The 23,441-nt window shown below is 44.2% G+C and overlaps 1 protein-coding gene across 6 annotated transcripts in view; it reads left to right on the top strand.

Moving 5' to 3' along the window:
- Positions 1 to 23,441, top strand: part of LOC110518901 (microtubule cross-linking factor 1) — a 254,295-nt gene that overhangs the window by 143,725 nt on the left and 87,129 nt on the right. For all 6 annotated transcript variants that reach the window (XM_036986668.1, XM_036986663.1, XM_036986665.1 and 3 more), the window contains exons 5-6: positions 570 to 968; positions 2,164 to 2,946. In XM_036986668.1, coding sequence (XP_036842563.1) covers positions 570 to 968; positions 2,164 to 2,946 — 1,182 coding nt within the window. The remainder of the gene's footprint in view (positions 1 to 569; positions 969 to 2,163; positions 2,947 to 23,441) is intronic.

Raw genomic sequence — 23,441 nt, 5'->3', positions numbered from 1 at the left:
AGACCAGGGCCCTGTTCACTACTATAGACCAGGGCCCTATCCACTACTATAGACCAGGGCCCTGTGCACTACTAAAGACCAGGGCCCTGTGCACTACTATAGACCAGGGCCCTGTGCACTACTATAGACCAGGGCCCTGTGCACTACTATAGACCAGGGCCCTATCCACTACTATAGACCAAGGCCCTGTGCACTGCTATAGACCAGGGCCCTATCCACTACTATAGACCAGGGCCCAATGCACTATTATAGACCAGAGCCCTATCCACTACTATCGACCAGGGCCCTATCCACTACTATAGACCAGGGCCCTATCCACTACTATAGACCAGGGCCCTATGCACTACTATAGACCAGGGCCCTATGCACTACTATAGACCAGGGCCCTATGCACTACTATAGACCAGGGCCCTATGCACTACTTTTGACCAGGGCCCAGTGGGGTGTAAAGCAGTGAACTATATAGTAAATAGCATTTCGAAAACAAACTTTGTCATAATTTTTTATCTTCGTATAGGAAAGAATATAATTTCCTAAATAGAACATGACATTGTGATCATTATTATCAGGTGGAGAACCGAGGCCTGCGGGCTGAGAACGAGGACATCCGCTGCCAGTACGAGAGGGACTGTTTCGGCCGGGAGCCCTTCAGCAGCATGCCCTCCTCCCCGTACGGCGGAGACGCTCTGGAGTCAGCCGGGGAGCTGCGACGCCACCTACAGTTTGTAGAGGAAGAGGCAGAACTTCTCCGCCGGTCCATCTCGGAGATCGAGGACCACAACAAACAGCTGACGTCAGAACTGAACCGCTTCAAGTTCGGCCCGAGAGACGAGGACGTCGATGTCGGAGTGATGCTGATGAAGACCGGTAATGGGGGTAACGGTGGCGGCGGGGGTAACGGGAGCGGTGTTGTGATGATGGAGGAGCTGAAGGCAGCCAGGATGCAGATCAACGAGCTCAGCGGGAAGGTGTGTTGTATGATGTACTACATTACCCACAATGCTATGTGTATGATGTACTACAGTACCCATAAGACTTGGTGTATGATGTACTACAGTACCCACAATACTCTGTGTATGATGTACTACAGTACCCACAATACTCTGTGTATGATGTACTACAGTACCCATAATGCTCTGTGTATGATGTACTACAGTACCCATAATGCTCAGTGTATGATGTACTACAGTACCCATACTGCTCTGTGTATGACTCACTAGAGTAACAATAATGCTCTGTGCATTGTATCTGGTTGTTATCTTTGTAAAGATGTGTTGTCTTAAGATGTTCCTGAAGCTAACATAATGTGTCTTCTCTCTGAAGCTAGCATAATGGTGTCTTCTCTCTGAAGCTAGCATAATGTTGTCTTCTCTGAAGCTAACATAATGGTGTCTTCTCTCTGAAGCTAACATAATGTTGTCTTCTCTGAAGCTAACATAATGGTGTCTTCTCTCTGAAGCTAACATAATGGTGTCTTCTCTCTGAAGCTAACATAATGGTGTCTTCTCTCTGAAGCTAACATAATGGTGTCTTCTCTCTGAAGCTAACATAATGTGTCTTCTCTCTGAAGCTAACATAATGGTGTCTTCTCTCTGAAGCTAACATAATGGTGTCTTCTCTCTGAAGCTAACATAATGTGTATTCTCTCTGAAGCTAACATAATGTTGTCTTCTCTCTGAAGCTAACATAATGGTGTCTTCTCTCTGAAGCTAACATAATGGTGTCTTCTCTCTGAAGCTAACATAATGGTGTCTTCTCTCTGAAGCCAACATAATGGTGTCTTCTTTCTGAAGCTAACATAATGTTGTCTTCTCTCTGAAGCTAACATAATGGTGTCTTCTCTCTGAAGCTAACATAATGGTGTCTTCTCTCTGAAGCTAACATAATGTTGTCTTCTCTCTGAAGCTAACATAATGGTGTCTTCTCTCTGAAGCTAACATAATGGTGTCTTCTCTCTGAAGCTAACATAATGTTGTCTTCTCTCTGAAGATAACATAATGGTGTCTTCTCTCTGAAGCTAACATAATGTTGTCTTCTCTCTGAAGCTAACATAATGTTGTCTTCTCTCTGAAGCTAACATAATGGTGTCTTCTCTCTGACGTTAACATAACGTTGTCTTCTCTGAAGTTAACATATTGTGGTCTTGTCTCCTTACCCATCCAGGTGATGAAGCTGCAGTATGAGAACAGAGTTCTGATGTCCAACGTTCAGCGCTGTGACCTTGCCCAACACCTGGGCCTCCGCACCGGCTCCCCACGGGACAGCGATGCAGACAGCGACACCGGCCGCCGAGACGCCGCAGAGGAGGAAGAAACTGGGAGGCTCCTCCTTCTACACCCCAAGAGGGAGGGGCCTGTCGGCGGCGAGAGCGACTCGGAGGACCTGTTTGAGAAGACCACCACGACCTCTGGTTTCGGAAGTCACAAGCCCTCAGACGAGATCAGCGGGCTCAGCACCACGGAACTAGCCAACCTCAGACGAGAAGACCGTGAGACGTTCATGAACGTCAAACGAGAAGCAGAGCGTCTTGGGAAGACCGTAGACCGCCTCATTACCGACACGGACAGTCTGATCTACGAGGGAAAGATTATAGTAACGGGAGGGGACAGTCTCTGCATAGAGGGGTTCAGAGGACACAGTGGGGAGGGAAGCGGAGAGGACAGGGGGAACACCACCACACTCCTCGAGTCCCTACAAGACTCGCAGGTCCTGGACACTATCAACACCCGAATGAAGGCCTTCAGGACAGAGCTCCATATCTTCATGGAGAAGGTGGATCACCTGGGAGACGGGCTAAGGGAGAGGGTAGGGGACCGGGATAGTGGGGATGACCTGTCGCCCATGCCCAACCTTACAGAGTCTAGCAGCTTCCTGTCAGGAGTCACATCCATGTCCCGGGATTCGCCCATCAGCACCCTGGGACGCGACCTGGTCACAGATTTCCAGGTAAGGAAGACAGGATGGGACACTCCTGTGACCTCTGACCTCTATCTGTCTGTATCCAGGGGTACGACCGAAACGGCACCCTATTCCCTATCTAGTGCACTACTGTTGACCAGATCCATATGGCTTGCTTTACTTGGCTTAAGCCCTTGTCTCTTAAGGGCTTTGACGGCCTTTGAAGATAGTTTTTCCAGGTCGCACCAGTTGTGAACCCTATGTAACCTGGTCAACAGTCTCTATATAGAGCCCTATGGAACCTGGTTAACAGTCTCTATATAGAGCCCTATGGAACCTGGTTAACAGTCTCTATATAGAGCCCTATGTAACCTGGTCAACAGTCTCTATATAGAGCCCTATGGAACCTGGTCAACAGTCTCTATATAGAGCCCTATGGAACCTGGTTAACAGTCTCTATATAGAGCCCTATGGAACCTGGTTAACAGTCTCTATATAGAGCCCTATGGAACCTGGTCAACAGTCTCTATATAGAGCCCTATGGAACCTGGTTAACAGTCTCTATATAGAGCCCTATGGAACCTGGTTAACAGTCTCTATATAGAGCCCTATGTAACCTGGTTAACAGTCTCTATATAGAGCACTATGGAACCTGGTTAACAGTCTCTATATAGAGCCCTATGGAATCTGGTTAACAGTCCCTATATAGAGCCCTATGGAAGCTGGTTAACAGTCCCTATATAGAGCCCTATGGAACCTGGTTAACAGTCTCTATATAGAGCCCTATGGAACCTGGTTAACAGTCCCTATATAGAGCCCTATGTAACCTGGCTAACAGTCCCTATATAGAGCACTATGGAACCTGGTTAACAGTCCCTATATAGAGCCCTATGGAACCTGGTTAACAGTCCCTATATAGAGCCCTATGGAACCTGGTCAACAGTCTCTATATAGAGCCCTATGTAACCTGGTCAACAGTCCCTATATAGAGCCCTATGGAACCTGGTCAACAGTCCCTATATAGAGCCCTATGGAACCTGGTTAACAGTCCCTATATAGAGCCCTATGGAACCTGGTCAACAGTCCCTATATAGAGCCCTATGGAACCTGGTTAACAGTCTCTATATAGAGCCCTATGGAACCTGGTTAACAGTCCCTATATAGAGCCCTATGGAACCTGGTTGTCCCTATATAGAGCCCTATGGAACCTGGTCAACAGTCCCTATATAGAGCCCTATGGAACCTGGTTAACAGTCCCTATATAGAGCCCTATGGAACCTGGTTAACAGTCCCTATATAGAGCCCTATGGAACCTGGTCAACAGTCCCTATATAGAGCCCTATGGAACCTGGTTAACAGTCCCTATATAGAGCCCCATGGAACCTGGTTAACAGTCCCAATATAGAGCCCTATGGAACCTGGTCAACAGTCCCTATATAGAGCCCTATGGAACCTGGTTAACAGTCCCTATATAGAGCCCTATGGAACCTGGTCAACAGTCCCTATATAGAGCCCTATGGAACCTGGTTAACAGTCCCTATATAGAGCCCTATGGAACCTGGTTAACAGTCCCTATATAGATTCCTATGGAACCTGGTTAACAGTCTCTATATAGAGCCCTATGGAACCTGGTTAACAGTCCCTATATAGAGCCCTATGGAACCTGGTTAACAGTCCCTATATAGAGCCCTATGGAACCTGGTCAACAGTCCCTATATAGAGCCCTATGGAACCTGGTTAACAGTCCCTATATAGAGCCCTATGGAACCTGGTTAACAGTCCCTATATAGATTCCTATGGAACCTGGTTAACAGTCTCTATATAGAGCCCTATGGAACCTGGTTAACAGTCCCTATATAGAGCCCTATGGAACCTGGTTAACAGTCCCTATATAGAGCCCTATGGAACCTGGTTAACAGTCCCTATATAGAGCCCTATGGAACCTGGTTAACAGTCCCTATATAGAGCCCTATGGAACCTGGTTAACAGTCCCTATATAGAGCCCTATGGAACCTGGTCAACAGTCCCTATATAGAGCCCTATGGAACCTGGTTAACAGTCCCTATATAGAGCCCCATGGAACCTGGTTAACAGTCCCAATATAGAGCCCTATGGAACCTGGTCAACAGTCCCTATATAGAGCCCTATGGAACCTGGTTAACAGTCCCTATATAGAGCCCTATGGAACCTGGTCAACAGTCCCGATATAGAGCCCTATGGAACCTGGTTAACAGTCCCTATATAGAGCCCTATGGAACCTGGTTAACAGTCCCTATATAGATTCCTATGGAACCTGGTTAACAGTCTCTATATAGAGCCCTATGGAACCTGGTTAACAGTCCCTATATAGAGCCCTATGGAACCTGGTTAAAAGTCCCTATATAGAGCCCTATGGAACCTGGTCAACAGTCCCTATATAGAGCCCTATGGAACCTGGTTAACAGTCCCTATATAGAGCCCTATGGAACCTGGTTAACAGTCCCTATATAGATTCCTATGGAACCTGGTTAACAGTCTCTATATAGAGCCCTATGGAACCTGGTCAACAGTCCCTATATAGAGCCCTACGGAACCTGGTCAACAGTCCCTATATAGAGCCCTATGGAACCTGGTCAACAGTCCCTATATAGAGCCCTATGGAACCTGGTCAATAGTCCCTATATAGAGCCCTATGGAACCTGGACAACAGTCCCTATATAGAGCCCTATGGAACCTGGTTAACAGTCCCTATATAGAGCCCTATGGAACCTGGTTAACAGTCCCTATATAGAGCCCTATGGAACCTGGTCAATAGTCCCTATATTGAGCCCTATGTAACCTGGTTAACAGTCTCTATATAGAGCCCTATGGAACCTGGTTAACAGTCCCTATATAGAGCCCTATGGAACCTGGTCAATAGTCCCTATATTGAGCCCTATGGAACCTGGTCAATAGTCCCTATATTGAGCCCTATGGAACCTGGTCAATAGTCCCTATATTGAGCCCTATGGAACCTGGTCAATAGTCCCTAAATAGAGCCCTATGGAAGCTGGTTAACAGTCGTGCACTATGATAGGAATAAGGTACCATTTGGGTTGTAACCCAGCCCCCATACATGTCTGTACTGTATGTTATGCTGTCTCCCCACTACTCCTGGACATCAACCCCCTGGCTGCTTCCTTATTGGCTCAAGTATCAATAAGTATCAATAAGACGAATTGTAAAGTCAGTTAGATGTTATTATGGAAAACATTACGGTAAAATGGAGCGGTTGAGATGTATTAATGACCGGGACATTTTAAAAAAGGGGGTTATTTTGCAAAGATAACTATTGAATAACTATTAAACATTAAAACACCGGATTCCTTCTGAGGCGTTAAGACACCGTATAATTAAAAGAGCAATACAAAGAAAGATTGAAGTAATGACTATGTCTTGTCAAAGAGCACAACGTGACTTTATAATAACTGAGGAATATGGTTCATATGCAAAGCCATGTTCAGCCAAGGAGTCAGATAGACAGTCCAGGATCATGTTTAACCAAGGAGTCAGATAGACAGTCCAGGATCATGTTTAACCAAGGAGCCAGATAGACAGTCCAGGATCATGTTCAGCCAAGGAGTCAGATAGACAGTCCAGGATCATGTTTAACCAAGGAGCCAGATAGACAGTCCAGGATCATGTTCAGCCAAGGAGTCAGATAGACAGTCCAGGATCATGTTTAACCAAGGAGCCAGATAGACAGTCCAGGATCATGTTTAACCAAGGAGTCAGATAGACAGTCCAGGATCATGTTTAACCAAGGAGTCAGATAGACAGTCCAGGATCATGTTTAACCAAGGAGCCAGATAGACAGTCCAGGATCATGTTCAGCCAAGGAGTCAGATAGACAGTCCAGGATCATGTTTAACCAAGGAGCCAGATAGACAGTCCAGGATCATGTTTAACCAAGGAGTCAGATAGACAGTCCAGGATCATGTTTAACCAAGGAGTCAGATAGACAGTCCAGGATCATGTTTAACCAAGGAGTCAGATAGACAGTCCAGGATCATGTTTAACCAAGGAGCCAGATAGACAGTCCAGGATCATGTTCAGCCAAGGAGTCAGATAGACAGTCCAGGATCATGTTTAACCAAGGAGCCAGATAGACAGTCCAGGATCATGTTTAACCAAGGAGTCAGATAGACAGTCCAGGATCATGTTTAACCAAGGAGTCAGATAGACAGTCCAGGATCATGTTTAACCAAGGAGCCAGATAGACAGTCCAGGATCATGTTTAACCAAGGAGTCAGATAGACAGTCCAGGATCATGTTTAACCAAGGAGCCAGATAGACAGTCCAGGATCATGTTTAACCAAGGAGCCAGATAGACAGTCCAGGATCATGTTTAACCAAGGAGCCAGATAGACAGTCCAGGATCATGTTTAACCAAGGAGCCAGATAGACAGTCCAGGATCATGTTTAACCAAGGAGCCAGATAGACAGTCCAGGATCATGTTTAACCAAGGAGCCAGATAGACAGTCCAGGATCATGTTTAACCAAGGAGCCAGATAGACAGTCCAGGATCATGTTAAACCAAGGAGCAAGATAGATAGAGTCCAGGATCATGTTTAACCAAGGAGCCAGATAGACAGTCCAGGATCATGTTTAACCAAGGAGTCAGATAGACAGTCCAGGATCATGTTTAACCAAGGAGCCAGATAGACAGTCCAGGATCATGTTTAACCAAGGAGCCAGATAGACAGTCCAGGATCATGTTTAACCATGGAGCCAGATAGACAGTCCAGGATCATGTTTAACCAAGGAGCCAGATAGACAGTCCAGGATCATGTTTAACCAAGGAGCCAGATAGACAGTCCAGGATCATGTTTAACCAAGGAGCCAGATAGACAGTCCAGGATCATGTTTAACCAAGGAGCCAGATAGACAGTCCAGGATCATGTTTAACCAAGGAGCCAGATAGACAGTCCAGGATCATGTTTAACCAAGGAGCCAGATAGACAGTCCAGGATCATGTTTAACCAAGGGGACAGATAGACAGTCCAGGGTCATGTTTAACCAAGGGGACAGATGGTCAGTCTAATTTGAGTCCCAAATGGCTCTCTATTCCCTAGAACACCACTTTAAAAGTGGCTAGAGTGCCACAGACGGGATAATTACAAAACCTCAAGGGTAGTATGTTTGAGTCCATTACTACTGGATGTAAACAGGATTCTGTGTGAATGGTAATTACAAATCCCCAAGGGTAGTCTGTGTGAATGGTAGAGTCCATTACTACTGGATGTAAACAGTATAAAACACCAAGGGGAGTCTGTGTGAATGGTAGAGTCCATTACTACTAGATGTAAACAGTATAAAACGCCAAGGGGAGTCTGTGTGAATGGTAGAGTCCATTACTACTAGATGTAAACAGTATAAAACGCCAAGGGTAGTCTGTGTGAATGGTAGAGTCCATTACTACTGGATGTAAACAGTATAAAACGCCAAGGGTAGTCTGTGTGAATGGTAGAGTCCATTACTACTGGATGTAAACAGTATTAAACCCCAAGGGGAGTCTGTGTGAATGGTAAAGTCCATTACTACTGGATGTAAACAGTATTAAACCCCAAGGGGAGTCTGCGTGAATGGTCGAGTCCATTACTACTGGATGTAAACAGTATAAAACGCCAAGGGGAGTCTGCGTGAATGGTCGAGTCCATTACTACTGGATGTAAACACCAAGGGGAGTCTGTGGGAATGGTAGAGTCCACTACTACTGGATGTAAACAGTATTAAACGCCAAGGGGAGCCTGTGTGAATGGTAGAGTCCATTACTACTGGATGTAAACACCAAGGGGAGTCTGTGGGAATGGTAGAGTCCATTACTACTGGATGTAAACAGTATTAAACGCCAAGGGGAGCCTGTGTGAATGGTAGAGTCCATTACTACTGGATGTAAACAATATAAAACGCCAAGGGGAGTCTGTGTGAATGGTAGAGTCCATTACTACTGGATGTAAACACCAAGGGGAGTCTGTGGGAATGGTAGAGTCCATTACTACTGGATGTAAACAGTATTAAACGCCAAGGGGAGTCTGTGTGAATGGTAGAGTCCCTTACTACTGGATGCAAACAGTATTAAAAACCAAGGGGAGTCTGTGGGAATGGTAGAGTCCATTACTACTGAATGTAAACAGTATTAGACGCCAAGGGGAGTCTGTGTGAATGGTAGAGTCCATTACTACTGGATGTAAACACCAAGGGGAGTCTGTGTGAATGGTAGAGTCCATTACTACTGGATGTAAACACCAAGGGGAGTCTGTGTGAATGGTAGAGTCCATTACTACTGGATGTAAACACCAAGGGGAGTCTGTGTGAATGGTAGATTCCATTACTACTGGATGTAAACACCAATGGGAGTCTGTGTGAATGGTAGATTCCATTACTACTGGATGTAAACACCAAGGGGAGTCTGTGTGAATGGTAGATTCCATTACTACTGGATGTAAACCCCAAGGGGAGTCTGTGTGAATGGTAGAGTCCATTACTACTGGATGTAAACACCAAGGGGAGTCTGTGTGAATTGTAGAGTCCATTACTACTGGATGTAAACAGTATAAAACGCCAAGGGGAGTCTGCGTGAATGGTCGAGTCCATTACTACTGGATGTAAACAGTATTAAACGCCAAGGGGAGCCTGTGTGAATGGTAGAGTCCATTACTACTGGATGTAAACAATATAAAACGCCAAGGGGAGTCTGTGTGAATGGTAGAGTCCATTACTACTGGATGTAAACACCAAGGGGAGTCTGTGGGAATGGTAGAGTCCATTACTACTGGATGTAAACAGTATTAAACGCCAATGGGAGTCTGTGTGAATGGTAGAGTCCCTTACTACTGGATGCAAACAGTATTAAAAACCAAGGGGAGTCTGTGGGAATGGTAGAGTCCATTACTACTGGATGTAAACACCAAGGGGAGTCTGTGTGAATGGTAGAGTCCATTACTACTGGATGTAAACACCAAGGGGAGTCTGTGTGAATGGTAGATTCCATTACTACTGGATGTAAACACCAATGGGAGTCTGTGTGAATGGTAGATTCCATTACTACTGGATGTAAACACCAAGGGGAGTCTGTGTGAATGGTAGATTCCATTACTACTGGATGTAAACCTCAAGGGGAGTCTGTGTGAATGGTAGAGTCCATTACTACTGGATGTAAACACCAAGGGGAGTCTGTGTGAATGGTAGAGTCCATTACTACTGGATGTAAACACCAAGGGGAGTCTATGGGAATGGTAGAGTCCATTACTACTGGATGTAAACAGTATTAAACGCCAAGGGGAGCCTGTGTGAATGGTAGAGTCCATTACTACTGGATGTAAACAATATAAAACGCCAAGGGGAGTCTGTGTGAATGGTAGAGTCCATTACTACTGGATGTAAACACCAAGGGGAGTCTGTGGGAATGGTAGAGTCCATTACTACTGGATGTAAACAGTATTAAACGCCAAGGGGAGTCTGTGTGAATGGTAGAGTCCCTTACTACTGGATGCAAACAGTATTAAAAACCAAGGGGAGTCTGTGGGAATGGTAGAGTCCATTACTACTGAATGTAAACAGTATTAGACGCCAAGGGGAGTCTGTGTGAATGGTAGAGTCCATTACTACTGGATGTAAACACCAAGGGGAGTCTGTGTGAATGGTAGAGTCCATTACTACTGGATGTAAACACCAAGGGGAGTCTGTGTGAATGGTAGAGTCCATTACTACTGGATGTAAACACCAAGGGGAGTCTGTGTGAATGGTAGATTCCATTACTACTGGATGTAAACACCAATGGGAGTCTGTGTGAATGGTAGATTCCATTACTACTGGATGTAAACACCAAGGGGAGTCTGTGTGAATGGTAGATTCCATTACTACTGGATGTAAACACCAATGGGAGTCTGTGTGAATGGTAGATTCCATTACTACTGGATGTAAACACCAAGGGGAGTCTGTGTGAATGGTAGATTCCATTACTACTGGATGTAAACCCCAAGGGGAGTCTGTGTGAATGGTAGAGTCCATTACTACTGGATGTAAACACCAAGGGGAGTCTGTGTGAATGGTAGAGTCCATTACTACTGGATGTAAACAGTATAAAACGCCAAGGGGAGTCTGCGTGAATGGTCGAGTCCATTACTACTGGATGTAAACAGTATTAAACGCCAAGGGGAGCCTGTGTGAATGGTAGAGTCCATTACTACTGGATGTAAACAATATAAAACGCCAAGGGGAGTCTGTGTGAATGGTAGAGTCCATTACTACTGGATGTAAACACCAAGGGGAGTCTGTGGGAATGGTAGAGTCCATTACTACTGGATGTAAACAGTATTAAACGCCAATGGGAGTCTGTGTGAATGGTAGAGTCCCTTACTACTGGATGCAAACAGTATTAAAAACCAAGGGGAGTCTGTGGGAATGGTAGAGTCCATTACTACTGAATGTAAACAGTATTAGACGCCAAGGGGAGTCTGTGTGAATGGTAGAGTCCATTACTACTGGATGTAAACACCAAGGGGAGTCTGTGTGAATGGTAGAGTCCATTACTACTGGATGTAAACACCAAGGGGAGTCTGTATGAATGGTAGAGTCCATTACTACTGGATGTAAACACCAAGGGGAGTCTGTGTGAATGGTAGATTCCATTACTACTGGATGTAAACACCAATGGGAGTCTGTGTGAATGGTAGATTCCATTACTACTGGATGTAAACACCAAGGGGAGTCTGTGTGAATGGTAGATTCCATTACTACTGGATGTAAACCCCAAGGGGAGTCTGTGTGAATGGTAGAGTCCATTACTACTGGATGTAAACACCAAGGGGAGTCTGTGTGAATGGTAGAGTCCATTACTACTGGATGTAAACAGTATAAAACGCCAAGGGGAGTCTGCGTGAATGGTCGAGTCCATTACTACTGGATGTAAACAGTATTAAACGCCAAGGGGAGCCTGTGTGAATGGTAGAGTCCATTACTACTGGATGTAAACAATATAAAACGCCAAGGGGAGTCTGTGTGAATGGTAGAGTCCATTACTACTGGATGTAAACACCAAGGGGAGTCTGTGGGAATGGTAGAGTCCATTACTACTGGATGTAAACAGTATTAAACGCCAATGGGAGTCTGTGTGAATGGTAGAGTCCCTTACTACTGGATGCAAACAGTATTAAAAACCAAGGGGAGTCTGTGGGAATGGTAGAGTCCATTACTACTGGATGTAAACACCAAGGGGAGTCTGTGTGAATGGTAGAGTCCATTACTACTGGATGTAAACACCAAGGGGAGTCTGTGTGAATGGTCGATTCCATTACTACTGGATGTAAACACCAATGGGAGTCTGTGTGAATGGTAGATTCCATTACTACTGGATGTAAACACCAAGGGGAGTCTGTGTGAATGGTAGATTCCATTACTACTGGATGTAAACCTCAAGGGGAGTCTGTGTGAATGGTAGAGTCCATTACTACTGGATGTAAACACCAAGGGGAGTCTGTGTGAATGGTAGAGTCCATTACTACTGGATGTAAACACCAAGGGGAGTCTGTGGGAATGGTAGAGTCCATTACTACTGGATGTAAACAGTATTAAACGCCAAGGGGAGCCTGTGTGAATGGTAGAGTCCATTACTACTGGATGTAAACAATATAAAACGCCAAGGGGAGTCTGTGTGAATGGTAGAGTCCATTACTACTGGATGTAAACACCAAGGGGAGTCTGTGGGAATGGTAGAGTCCATTACTACTGGATGTAAACAGTATTAAACGCCAAGGGGAGTCTGTGTGAATGGTAGAGTCCCTTACTACTGGATGCAAACAGTATTAAAAACCAAGGGGAGTCTGTGGGAATGGTAGAGTCCATTACTACTGAATGTAAACAGTATTAGACGCCAAGGGGAGTCTGTGTGAATGGTAGAGTCCATTACTACTGGATGTAAACACCAAGGGGAGTCTGTGTGAATGGTAGAGTCCATTACTACTGGATGTAAACACCAAGGGGAGTCTGTGTGAATGGTAGAGTCCATTACTACTGGATGTAAACACCAAGGGGAGTCTGTGTGAATGGTAGATTCCATTACTACTGGATGTAAACACCAATGGGAGTCTGTGTGAATGGTAGATTCCATTACTACTGGATGTAAACACCAAGGGGAGTCTGTGTGAATGGTAGATTCCATTACTACTGGATGTAAACACCAATGGGAGTCTGTGTGAATGGTAGATTCCATTACTACTGGATGTAAACACCAAGGGGAGTCTGTGTGAATGGTAGATTCCATTACTACTGGATGTAAACCCCAAGGGGAGTCTGTGTGAATGGTAGAGTCCATTACTACTGGATGTAAACACCAAGGGGAGTCTGTGTGAATGGTAGAGTCCATTACTACTGGATGTAAACAGTATAAAACGCCAAGGGGAGTCTGCGTGAATGGTCGAGTCCATTACTACTGGATGTAAACAGTATTAAACGCCAAGGGGAGCCTGTGTGAATGGTAGAGTCCATTACTACTGGATGTAAACAATATAAAACGCCAAGGGGAGTCTGTGTGAATGGTAGAGTCCATTACTACTGGATGTAAACACCAAGGGGAGTCTGTGGGAATGGTAGAGTCCATTACTACTGGATGTAAACAGTATTAAACGCCAATGGGAGTCTGTGTGAATGGTAGAGTCCCTTACTACTGGATGCAAACAGTATTAAAAACCAAGGGGAGTCTGTGGGAATGGTAGAGTCCATTACTACTGGATGTAAACACCAAGGGGAGTCTGTGTGAATGGTAGAGTCCATTACTACTGGATGTAAACACCAAGGGGAGTCTGTGTGAATGGTAGATTCCATTACTACTGGATGTAAACACCAATGGGAGTCTGTGTGAATGGTAGATTCCATTACTACTGGATGTAAACACCAAGGGGAGTCTGTGTTAATGGTAGAGTCCATTACTACTGGATGTAAACACCAAGGGGAGTCTGTGTGAATGGTAGATTCCATTACTACTGGATGTAAACACCAATGGGAGTCTGTGTGAATGGTAGATTCCATTACTACTGGATGTAAACACCAAGGGGAGTCTGTGTGAATGGTAGATTCCATTACTACTGGATGTAAACCTCAAGGGGAGTCTGTGTGAATGGTAGAGTCCATTACTACTGGATGTAAACAGTATAAAACGCCAAGGGGAGTCTGTGTGAATGGTAGAGTCCATTACTACTGGATGTAAACACCAAGGGGAGTCTGTGTGAATGGTAGATTCCATTACTACTGGATGTAAACACCAATGGGAGTCTGTGTGAATGGTAGATTCCATTACTACTGGATGTAAACACCAAGGGGAGTCTGTGTGAATGGTAGATTCCATTACTACTGGATGTAAACCTCAAGGGGAGTCTGTGTGAATGGTAGAGTCCATTACTACTGGATGTAAACAGTATAAAACGCCAAGGGGAGTCTGTGTGAATGGTAGAGTCCATTACTACTGGATGTAAACAGTATTAAACGCCAAGGGGAGTCTGCGTGAATGGTTGAGTCCATTACTACTGGATGTAAACAGTATTAAACGCCAAGGGGAGTCTGTGGGAATGGTCGAGTCCATTACTACTGGATGTAAACAGTATTAAACGCCAAGGGGAGTCTGCGTGAATGGTCGAGTCCATTACTACTGGATGTAAACAGTATTAAACGCCAAGGGGAGTCTGCGTGAATGGTCGAGTCCATTACTACTGGATGTAAACAGTATTAAACGCCAAGTGGAGTCTGTGTGAATGGTAGAGTCCATTACTACTGGATGTGAACAGTATTAAACGCCAAGGGGAGTCTGCGGGAATGGTCGAGTCCATTACTACTGGATGTAAACAGTATTAAACGCCAAGGGGAGTCTGCGTGAATGGTCGAGTCCATTACTACTGGATGTAAACAGTATTAAACGCCAAGGGGAGTCTGCGTGAATGGTCGAGTCCATTACTACTGGATGTAAACAGTATTAAACGCCAAGGGGAGTCTGTGGGAATGGTCGAGTCCATTACTACTGGATGTAAACAGTATTAAACGCCAAGGGGAGTCTGCGTGAAGGGTCGAGTCCATTACTACTGGATGTAAACAGTATTAAAAACCAAGGGGAGTCTGTGGGAATGGTAGAGTCCATTACTACTGAATGTAAACAGTATTAGACGCCAAGGGGAGTCTGTGTGAATGGTAGAGTCCATTACTACTGGATGTAAACACCAAGGGGAGTCTGTGTGAATGGTAGAGTCCATTACTACTGGATGTAAACACCAAGGGGAGTCTGTGTGAATGGTAGAGTCCATTACTACTGGATGTAAACACCAAGGGGAGTCTGTGTGAATGGTAGATTCCATTACTACTGGATGTAAACACCAATGGGAGTCTGTGTGAATGGTAGATTCCATTACTACTGGATGTAAACACCAAGGGGAGTCTGTGTGAATGGTAGATTCCATTACTACTGGATGTAAACCCCAAGGGGAGTCTGTGTGAATGGTAGAGTCCATTACTACTGGATGTAAACACCAAGGGGAGTCTGTGTGAATGGTAGAGTCCATTACTACTGGATGTAAACAGTATAAAACGCCAAGGGGAGTCTGCGTGAATGGTCGAGTCCATTACTACTGGATGTAAACAGTATTAAACGCCAAGGGGAGCCTGTGTGAATGGTAGAGTCCATTACTACTGGATGTAAACAATATAAAACGCCAAGGGGAGTCTGTGTGAATGGTAGAGTCCATTACTACTGGATGTAAACACCAAGGGGAGTCTGTGGGAATGGTAGAGTCCATTACTACTGGATGTAAACAGTATTAAACGCCAATGGGAGTCTGTGTGAATGGTAGAGTCCCTTACTACTGGATGCAAACAGTATTAAAAACCAAGGGGAGTCTGTGGGAATGGTAGAGTCCATTACTACTGGATGTAAACACCAAGGGGAGTCTGTGTGAATGGTAGAGTCCAGTACTACTGGATGTAAACACCAAGGGGAGTCTGTGTGAATGGTAGATTCCATTACTACTGGATGTAAACACCAATGGGAGTCTGTGTGAATGGTAGATTCCATTACTACTGGATGTAAACACCAAGGGGAGTCTGTGTGAATGGTAGATTCCATTACTACTGGATGTAAACCTCAAGGGGAGTCTGTGTGAATGGTAGAGTCCATTACTACTGGATGTAAACACCAAGGGGAGTCTGTGTGAATGGTAGAGTCCATTACTACTGGATGTAAACACCAAGGGGAGTCTGTGTGAATGGTAGAGTCCATTACTACTGGATGTAAACAGTATAAAACGCCAAGGGGAGTCTGTGTGAATGGTAGAGTCCATTACTACTGGATGTAAACAGTATTAAACGCCAAGGGGAGTCTGCGTGAATGGTCGAGTCCATTACTACTGGATGTAAACAGTATTAAACGCCAAGGGGAGTCTGTGGGAATGGTCGAGTCCATTACTACTGGATGTAAACAGTATTAAACGCCAAGGGGAGTCTGCGTGAATGGACGAGTCCATTACTACTGGATGTAAACAGTATTAAACGCCAAGGGGAGTCTGCGTGAATGGTCGAGTCCATTACTACTGGATGTAAACAGTATTAAACGCCTAGTGGAGTCTGTGTGAATGGTCGAGTCCATTACTACTGGATGTAAACACCAAGGGGAGTCTGTGTGAATGGTAGATTCCATTACTACTGGATGTAAACACCAAGGGGAGTCTGCGTGAATGGTCGAGTCCATTACTACTGGATGTAAACACCAAGGGGAGTCTGTGTGAATGGTAGATTCCATTACTACTGGATGTAAACACCAAGGGGAGTCTGTGTGAATGGTAGAGTCCATTACTACTGGATGTAAACACCAAGGGGAGTCTGTGTGAACGGTAGATTCCATTACTACTGGATGTAAACCCCAAGGGGAGTCTGTGTGAATGGTAGAGTCCATTACTACTGGATGTAAACACCAAGGGGAGTCTGTGTGAATGGTAGAGTCCATTACTACTGGATGTAAACACCAAGGGGAGTCTGTGTGAATGGTAGAGTCCATTACTACTGGATGTAAACAGTATAAAACGCCAAGGGGAGTCTGTGTGAATGGTAGAGTCCATTACTACTGGATGTAAACAGTATTAAACGCCAAGGGGAGTCTGCGTGAATGGTCGAGTCCATTACTACTGGATGTAAACAGTATTAAACGCCAAGGGGAGTCTGTGGGAATGGTCGAGTCCATTACTACTGGATGTAAACAGTATTAAACGCCAAGGGGAGTCTGCGTGAATGGTCGAGTCCATTACTACTGGATGTAAACAGTATTAAACGCCAAGTGGAGTCTGTGTGAATGGTAGAGTCCATTACTACTGGATGTAAACACCAAGGGGAGTCTGCGTGAATGGTCGAGTCCATTACTACTGGATGTAAACACCAAGGGGAGTCTGTGTGAATGGTAGAGTCCATTACTACTGGATGTAAACACCAAGGGGAGTCTGTGTGAATGGTAGAGTCCATTACTACTGGATGTAAACAGTATAAAACGCCAAGGGGAGTCTGTGTGAATGGTAGAGTCCATTACTACTGGATGTAAACAGTATTAAACGCCAAGGGGAGTCTGCGTGAATGGTCGAGTCCATTACTACTGGATGTAAACAGTATTAAACGCCAAGGGGAGTCTGTGGGAATGGTCGAGTCCATTACTACTGGATGTAAACAGTATTAAACGCCAAGGGGAGTCTGCGTGAATGGACGAGTCCATTACTACTGGATGTAAACAGTATTAAACGCCAAGGGGAGTCTGCGTGAATGGTCGAGTCCATTACTACTGGATGTAAACAGTATTAAACGCCTAGTGGAGTCTGTGTGAATGGTCGAGTCCATTACTACTGGATGTAAACACCAAGGGGAGTCTGTGTGAATGGTAGATTCAATTACTACTGGATGTAAACACCAAGGGGAGTCTGCGTGAATGGTCGAGTCCATTACTACTGGATGTAAACACCAAGGGGAGTCTGTGTGAATGGTAGATTCCATTACTACTGGATGTAAACACCAAGGGGAGTCTGTGTGAATGGTAGAGTCCATTACTACTGGATGTAAACACCAAGGGGAGTCTGTGTGAACGGTAGATTCCATTACTACTGGATGTAAACCCCAAGGGGAGTCTGTGTGAATGGTAGAGTCCATTACTACTGGATGTAAACACCAAGGGGAGTCTGTGTGAATGGTAGAGTCCATTACTACTGGATGTAAACACCAAGGGGAGTCTGTGTGAATGGTAGAGTCCATTACTACTGGATGTAAACAGTATAAAACGCCAAGGGGAGTCTGTGTGAATGGTAGAGTCCATTACTACTGGATGTAAACAGTATTAAACGCCAAGGGGAGTCTGCGTGAATGGTCGAGTCCATTACTACTGGATGTAAACAGTATTAAACGCCAAGGGGAGTCTGTGGGAATGGTCGAGTCCATTACTACTGGATGTAAACAGTATTAAACGCCAAGGGGAGTCTGCGTGAATGGTCGAGTCCATTACTACTGGATGTAAACAGTATTAAACGCCAAGTGGAGTCTGTGTGAATGGTAGAGTCCATTACTACTGGATGTAAACACCAAGGGGAGTCTGCGTGAATGGTCGAGTCCATTACTACTGGATGTAAACACCAAGGGGAGTCTGTGTGAATGGTAGATTCCATTACTACTGGATGTAAACACCAAGGGGAGTCTGTGTGAATGGTAGAGTCCATTACTACTGGATGTAAACAGTATTAAACGCCAAGGGGAGTCTGCGTGAATGGTCGAGTCCGTTACTACTGGATGTAAACAGTATTAAACGCCAAGGGGAGTCTGCGTGAATGGTCGAGTCCATTACTACTGGATGTGAACAGTATTAAACGCCAAGGGGAGTCTGCGGGAATGGTCGAGTCCATTACTACTGGATGTAAACAGTATTAAACGCCAAGGGGAGTCTGCGTGAATGGTCGAGTCCATTACTACTGGATGTAAACAGTATTAAACGCCAAGGGGAGTCTGCGTGAAAGGTTCGAGTCCATTACTACTGGATGTAAACAGTATTAAACGCCAAGTGGAGTCTGTGTGAATGGTAGAGTCCATTACTACTGGATGTAAACACCAAGGGGAGTCTGCGTGAATGGTCGAGTCCATTACTACTGGATGTACACACCAAGGGGAGTCTGTGTGAATGGTAGATTCCATTACTACTGGATGTAAACACCAAGGGGAGTCTGTGTGAATGGTCGAGTCCATTACTACTGGATGTAAACACCACTACAGTATGACTCATATGGTCTGTTTACTACAGTATGACTCATATGGTCTGTTTACAGTGTGAATAGACAACAACACAGAGTTACACATGGAGTAAACAATAAACAAGTCAATAACATATTAGGAATATATATACAGTGCCTTGCGAAAGTATTCGGCCCCCTTGAACTTTGCGACCTTTTGCCACATTTCAGGCTTCAAACATAAAGATATAAAACTGTATTTTTTTGTGAAGAATCAACAAGTGGGACACAATCATGAAGTGGAACGACATTTATTGGATATTTCAAACTTTTTTAACAAATCAAAAACTGAAAAATTGGGCGTGCAAAATTATTCAGCCCCCTTAGTTAATACTTTGTAGCGCCACCTTTTGCTGCGATTACAGCTGTAAGTCGCTTGGGGTATGTCTCTATCAGTTTTGCACATCGAGAGACTGAAATTTTTTCCCATTCCTCCTTGCAAAACAGCTCGAGCTCAGTGAGGTTGGATGGAGAATCTCAGTTTTCAGTTCTTTCCACAGATTCTCGATTGGATTCAGGTCTGGACTTTGACTTGGCCATTCTAACACCTGGATATGTTTATTTTTGAACCATTCCATTGTAGATTTTGCTTTATGTTTTGGATCATTGTCTTGTTGGAAGACAAATCTCCATCCCAGTCTCAGGTCTTTTGCAGACTCCATCAGGTTTTCTTCCAGAATGGTCCTGTATTTGGCTCCATCCATCTTCCCATCAATTTTAACCATCTTCACTGTCCCTGCTGAAGAAAAGCAGGCCCAAACCATGATGCTGCCACCACCATGTTTGACAGTGGGGATGGTGTGTTCAGCTGTGTTGCTTTTATGCCAAACATAACGTTTTGCATTGTTGCCAAAAAGTTCAATTTTGGTTTCATCTGACCAGAGCACCTTCTTCCACATGTTTGGTGTGTCTCCCAGGTGGCTTGTGGCAAACTTTAAATGACACTTTTTATGGATATCTTTAAGAAATGGCTTTCTTCTTGCCACTCTTCCATAAAGGCCAGATTTGTGCAATATACGACTGATTGTTGTCCTATGGACAGAGTCTCCCACCTCAGCTGTAGATCTCTGCAGTTCATCCAGAGTGATCATGGGCCTCTTGGCTGCATCTCTGATCAGTCTTCCCCTTGTATGAGCTGAAAGTTTAGAGGGACGGCCAGGTCTTGGTAGATTTGCAGTGGTCTGATACTCCTTCCATTTCAATATTATCGCTTGCACAGTGCTCCTTGGGATGTTTAAAGCTTGGGAAATCTTTTTGTATCCAAATCCGTCTTTAAACTTCTTCACAACAGTATCTCGGACCTGCCTGGTGTGTTCCTTGTTCTTCATGATGCTCTCTGCGCTTTTAACGGACCTCTGAGACTATCACAGTGCAGGTGCATTTATACGGAGACTTGATTACACACAGGTGGATTGTATTTATCATCATTAGTCATTTAGGTCAACATTGGATCATTCAGAGATCCTCACTGAACTTCTGGAGAGAGTTTGCTGCACTGAAAGTAAAGGGGCTGAATAATTTTGCACGCCCAATTTGTCAGTTTTTGATTTGTTAAAAAAGTTTGAAATATCCAATAAATGTCATTCCACTTCATGATTGTGTCCCACTTGTTGTTGATTCTTCACAAAAAAATACAGTTTTATATCTTTATGTTTGAAGCCTGAAATGTGGCAAAAGGTCGCAAAGTTCAAGGGGGCCGAATACTTTCGCAAGGCACTGTATATACATTGTGTGCAAAAGGCATGAGGAGGTATGCAATAAATAGGCCATAGGAGTGAATAATTACAATTTAGCAGATTAACACTGGAGTGATAAATGATCAGATGAACATGTGCAGGTAGAGATACTGGTGTGCAAAAGAGCAGAAAAGTAAATAAATATAAACAGTATGGGGATGAGGTAGGTAGATTGGGTGGGCTATATACCGATGGACTGCAGCTATCGGTTAGCTGGGGTATTGTGATGTCATCATGGGGTATTGTGATGTCATCATGGGGTATTGTGATGTCATCATGGGGTATTGTGATGTCATTATGGGGTATTGTGATGTCATAATGGGGTATTGTGATGTCATCATGGGGTATTGTGATGTCATTATGGGGTATTGTGTGAAGATTGATGTGGAACATGTTTTATATAATCCATTTTCCATTTTAGAATAAGGCTGTAACGTAACAAAATGTGGAAAAAGTCAAGGGTCTGAATACTTTTCTGAATGCAGTGTAGCTAGTGGTCAGGAACATCCTTCACTGCTGTCGTTCATTGTTTACTCTCTCCTGTGAACGTGCCTGTGCTGTGCTGTTCCGCCACAAATTAACAGACAGTCCAATCAGCGAAATATGCGTTAAGGCGGGACTCCGGAGCCTCCAATGGTTGTGGAGACGCCAACCTGACGCCAACTGAATAGAAGCAAGAAAAAGACGTGATTTGTCCTAACAGAAGTCGATTCACAAGCAAATGACCTTGATATGTCTTAACATAACAACAGGGGAATTAAACTTATTTTAAGAATTAAAGCATTTCACATGTGTAGAGTAAAGATCTAAGCTTCGTTATCTTTTCTTACTGCTTCTACTGCATGGGCTGCTGCCATGCGTTTAGCATGTGGTGAGTTAGCTGAAGCTCACCAGCGGAGGTATCTATTCTGTCTAGCAGCAGTCGATTTGGACTCATGTTTCCCTCATTGCATGCGCTTCATAACCAGTGTTTTGCATTCTTTTCCCCCCCCCCGATCCCTCTCTTTTTTTCTTCTTCTCTTTGTGTTCCCTCCGCCCTTCAGATGTTTCAACCCATCATGTTGTTCATCCTCGTTCTAGTCCTCTTCTCGTCTCTCTCGTACGCCGTGGTCTTTAAGTTGGTCTTTCTCTTTGTGCTTTTCTTCGTTCTCTAACTCTGCTCCATTCGTGTTCTCTAATCCGTCTGTTCTGTTGTAGTTCTTAGTTCTCTAATCCGTCTGTTCTGTTGTAGTTCTTAGTTCTCTAATCTGTCTGTTCTGTTGTAGTTCTTAGTTCTCTAATCCGTCTGTTCTGTTGTAGTTCTTAGTTCTCTAATCCGTATGTTCTGTTGTAGTTCTCTAATCCGTCTGTTCTGTTGTAGTTCTTAGTTCTCTAATCCGTCTGTTTTGTTGTAGTTCTTAGTTCTCTAAGCCGTCTGTTCTGTTGTAGTTCTTAGTTCTCTAATCCGTCTGTTCTGTTGTAGTTCTTAGTTCTCTAACCCGTCTGTTCTGTTCTGTTGTAGTTCTTAGTTCTCTAATCCGTCTGTTCTGTTGTAGTTCTTAGTTTTCTAATCCGTCTGTTCTGTTGTAGTTCTTAGTTCTCTAATCCGTCTGTTCTGTTGTAGTTCTTAGTTCTCTAATCCGTCTATTGTGTTGTAGTTCTTAGTTCTCTAACCCATCTTCTTTTCTGTTGTAGTTCTTAGTTCTCTAATCCGTCTGTTCTGTTGTAGTTCTCTAACCTGTCTGTTCTGTTGTAGTTCTTAGTTCTCTAATCCGTCTGTTCTGTTGTAGTTCTCTAAGCCGTCTGTTCTGTTGTAGTTCTTAGTTATCTAATCTGTCTGTTCTGTTGTAGTTCTTAGTTCTCTAACCCGTCTGTTCTGTTGTAGTTCTTAGTTCTCTAATCCGTCTGTTCTGTTGTAGTTCTTAGTTCTCTAATCCGTCTGTTCTGTTGTAGTTCTTAGTTCTCTAAGCCGTCTGTTCTGTTGTAGTTCTTAGTTCTCTAATCCGTCTGTTCTGTTGTAGTTCTTAGTTCTCTAAGCCGTCTGTTCTGTTGTAGTTCTTAGTCCTCTAACCCATCTGTTCTGTTGTAGTTCTTAGTTCTCTAATCCGTCTGTTCTGTTGTAGTTCTTAGTTCTCTAATCCGTCTGTTCTGTTGTAGTTCTTAGTTCTCTAAGCCGTCTGTTCTGTTGTAGTTCTTAGTTCTCTAATCCGTCTGTTCTGTTGTAGTTCTTAGTTCTCTAAGCCGTCTGTTCTGTTGTAGTTCTTAGTCCTCTAACCCGTCTGTTCTGTTGTAGTTCTTAGTTCTCTAACCCGTCTGTTCTGTTGTAGTTCTTAGTTCTCTAATCCGTCTGTTCTGTTGTAGTTTTTAGTATAATTTTTCACCCTTGTCTTTATCTTCTTATTTTTTAATTTTTTTGCTTAAAAAAAAAATTCCTCCTGCTGTTTGTTTATTGTCATTCGTCCGTTTGTTCGTTTATCCACCAATCCGCTTCATGCACTCCCCTCCCCCCTTCATCCCCTCTGT

This window comes from Oncorhynchus mykiss, chromosome 8 (assembly GCF_013265735.2).
Source record: "Oncorhynchus mykiss isolate Arlee chromosome 8, USDA_OmykA_1.1, whole genome shotgun sequence".
NCBI lineage: Eukaryota > Metazoa > Chordata > Actinopteri > Salmoniformes > Salmonidae > Oncorhynchus > Oncorhynchus mykiss.
Note: the sequence above shows the minus strand (reverse complement) of the source record. Positions and strands in the feature narration are given on the sequence as shown.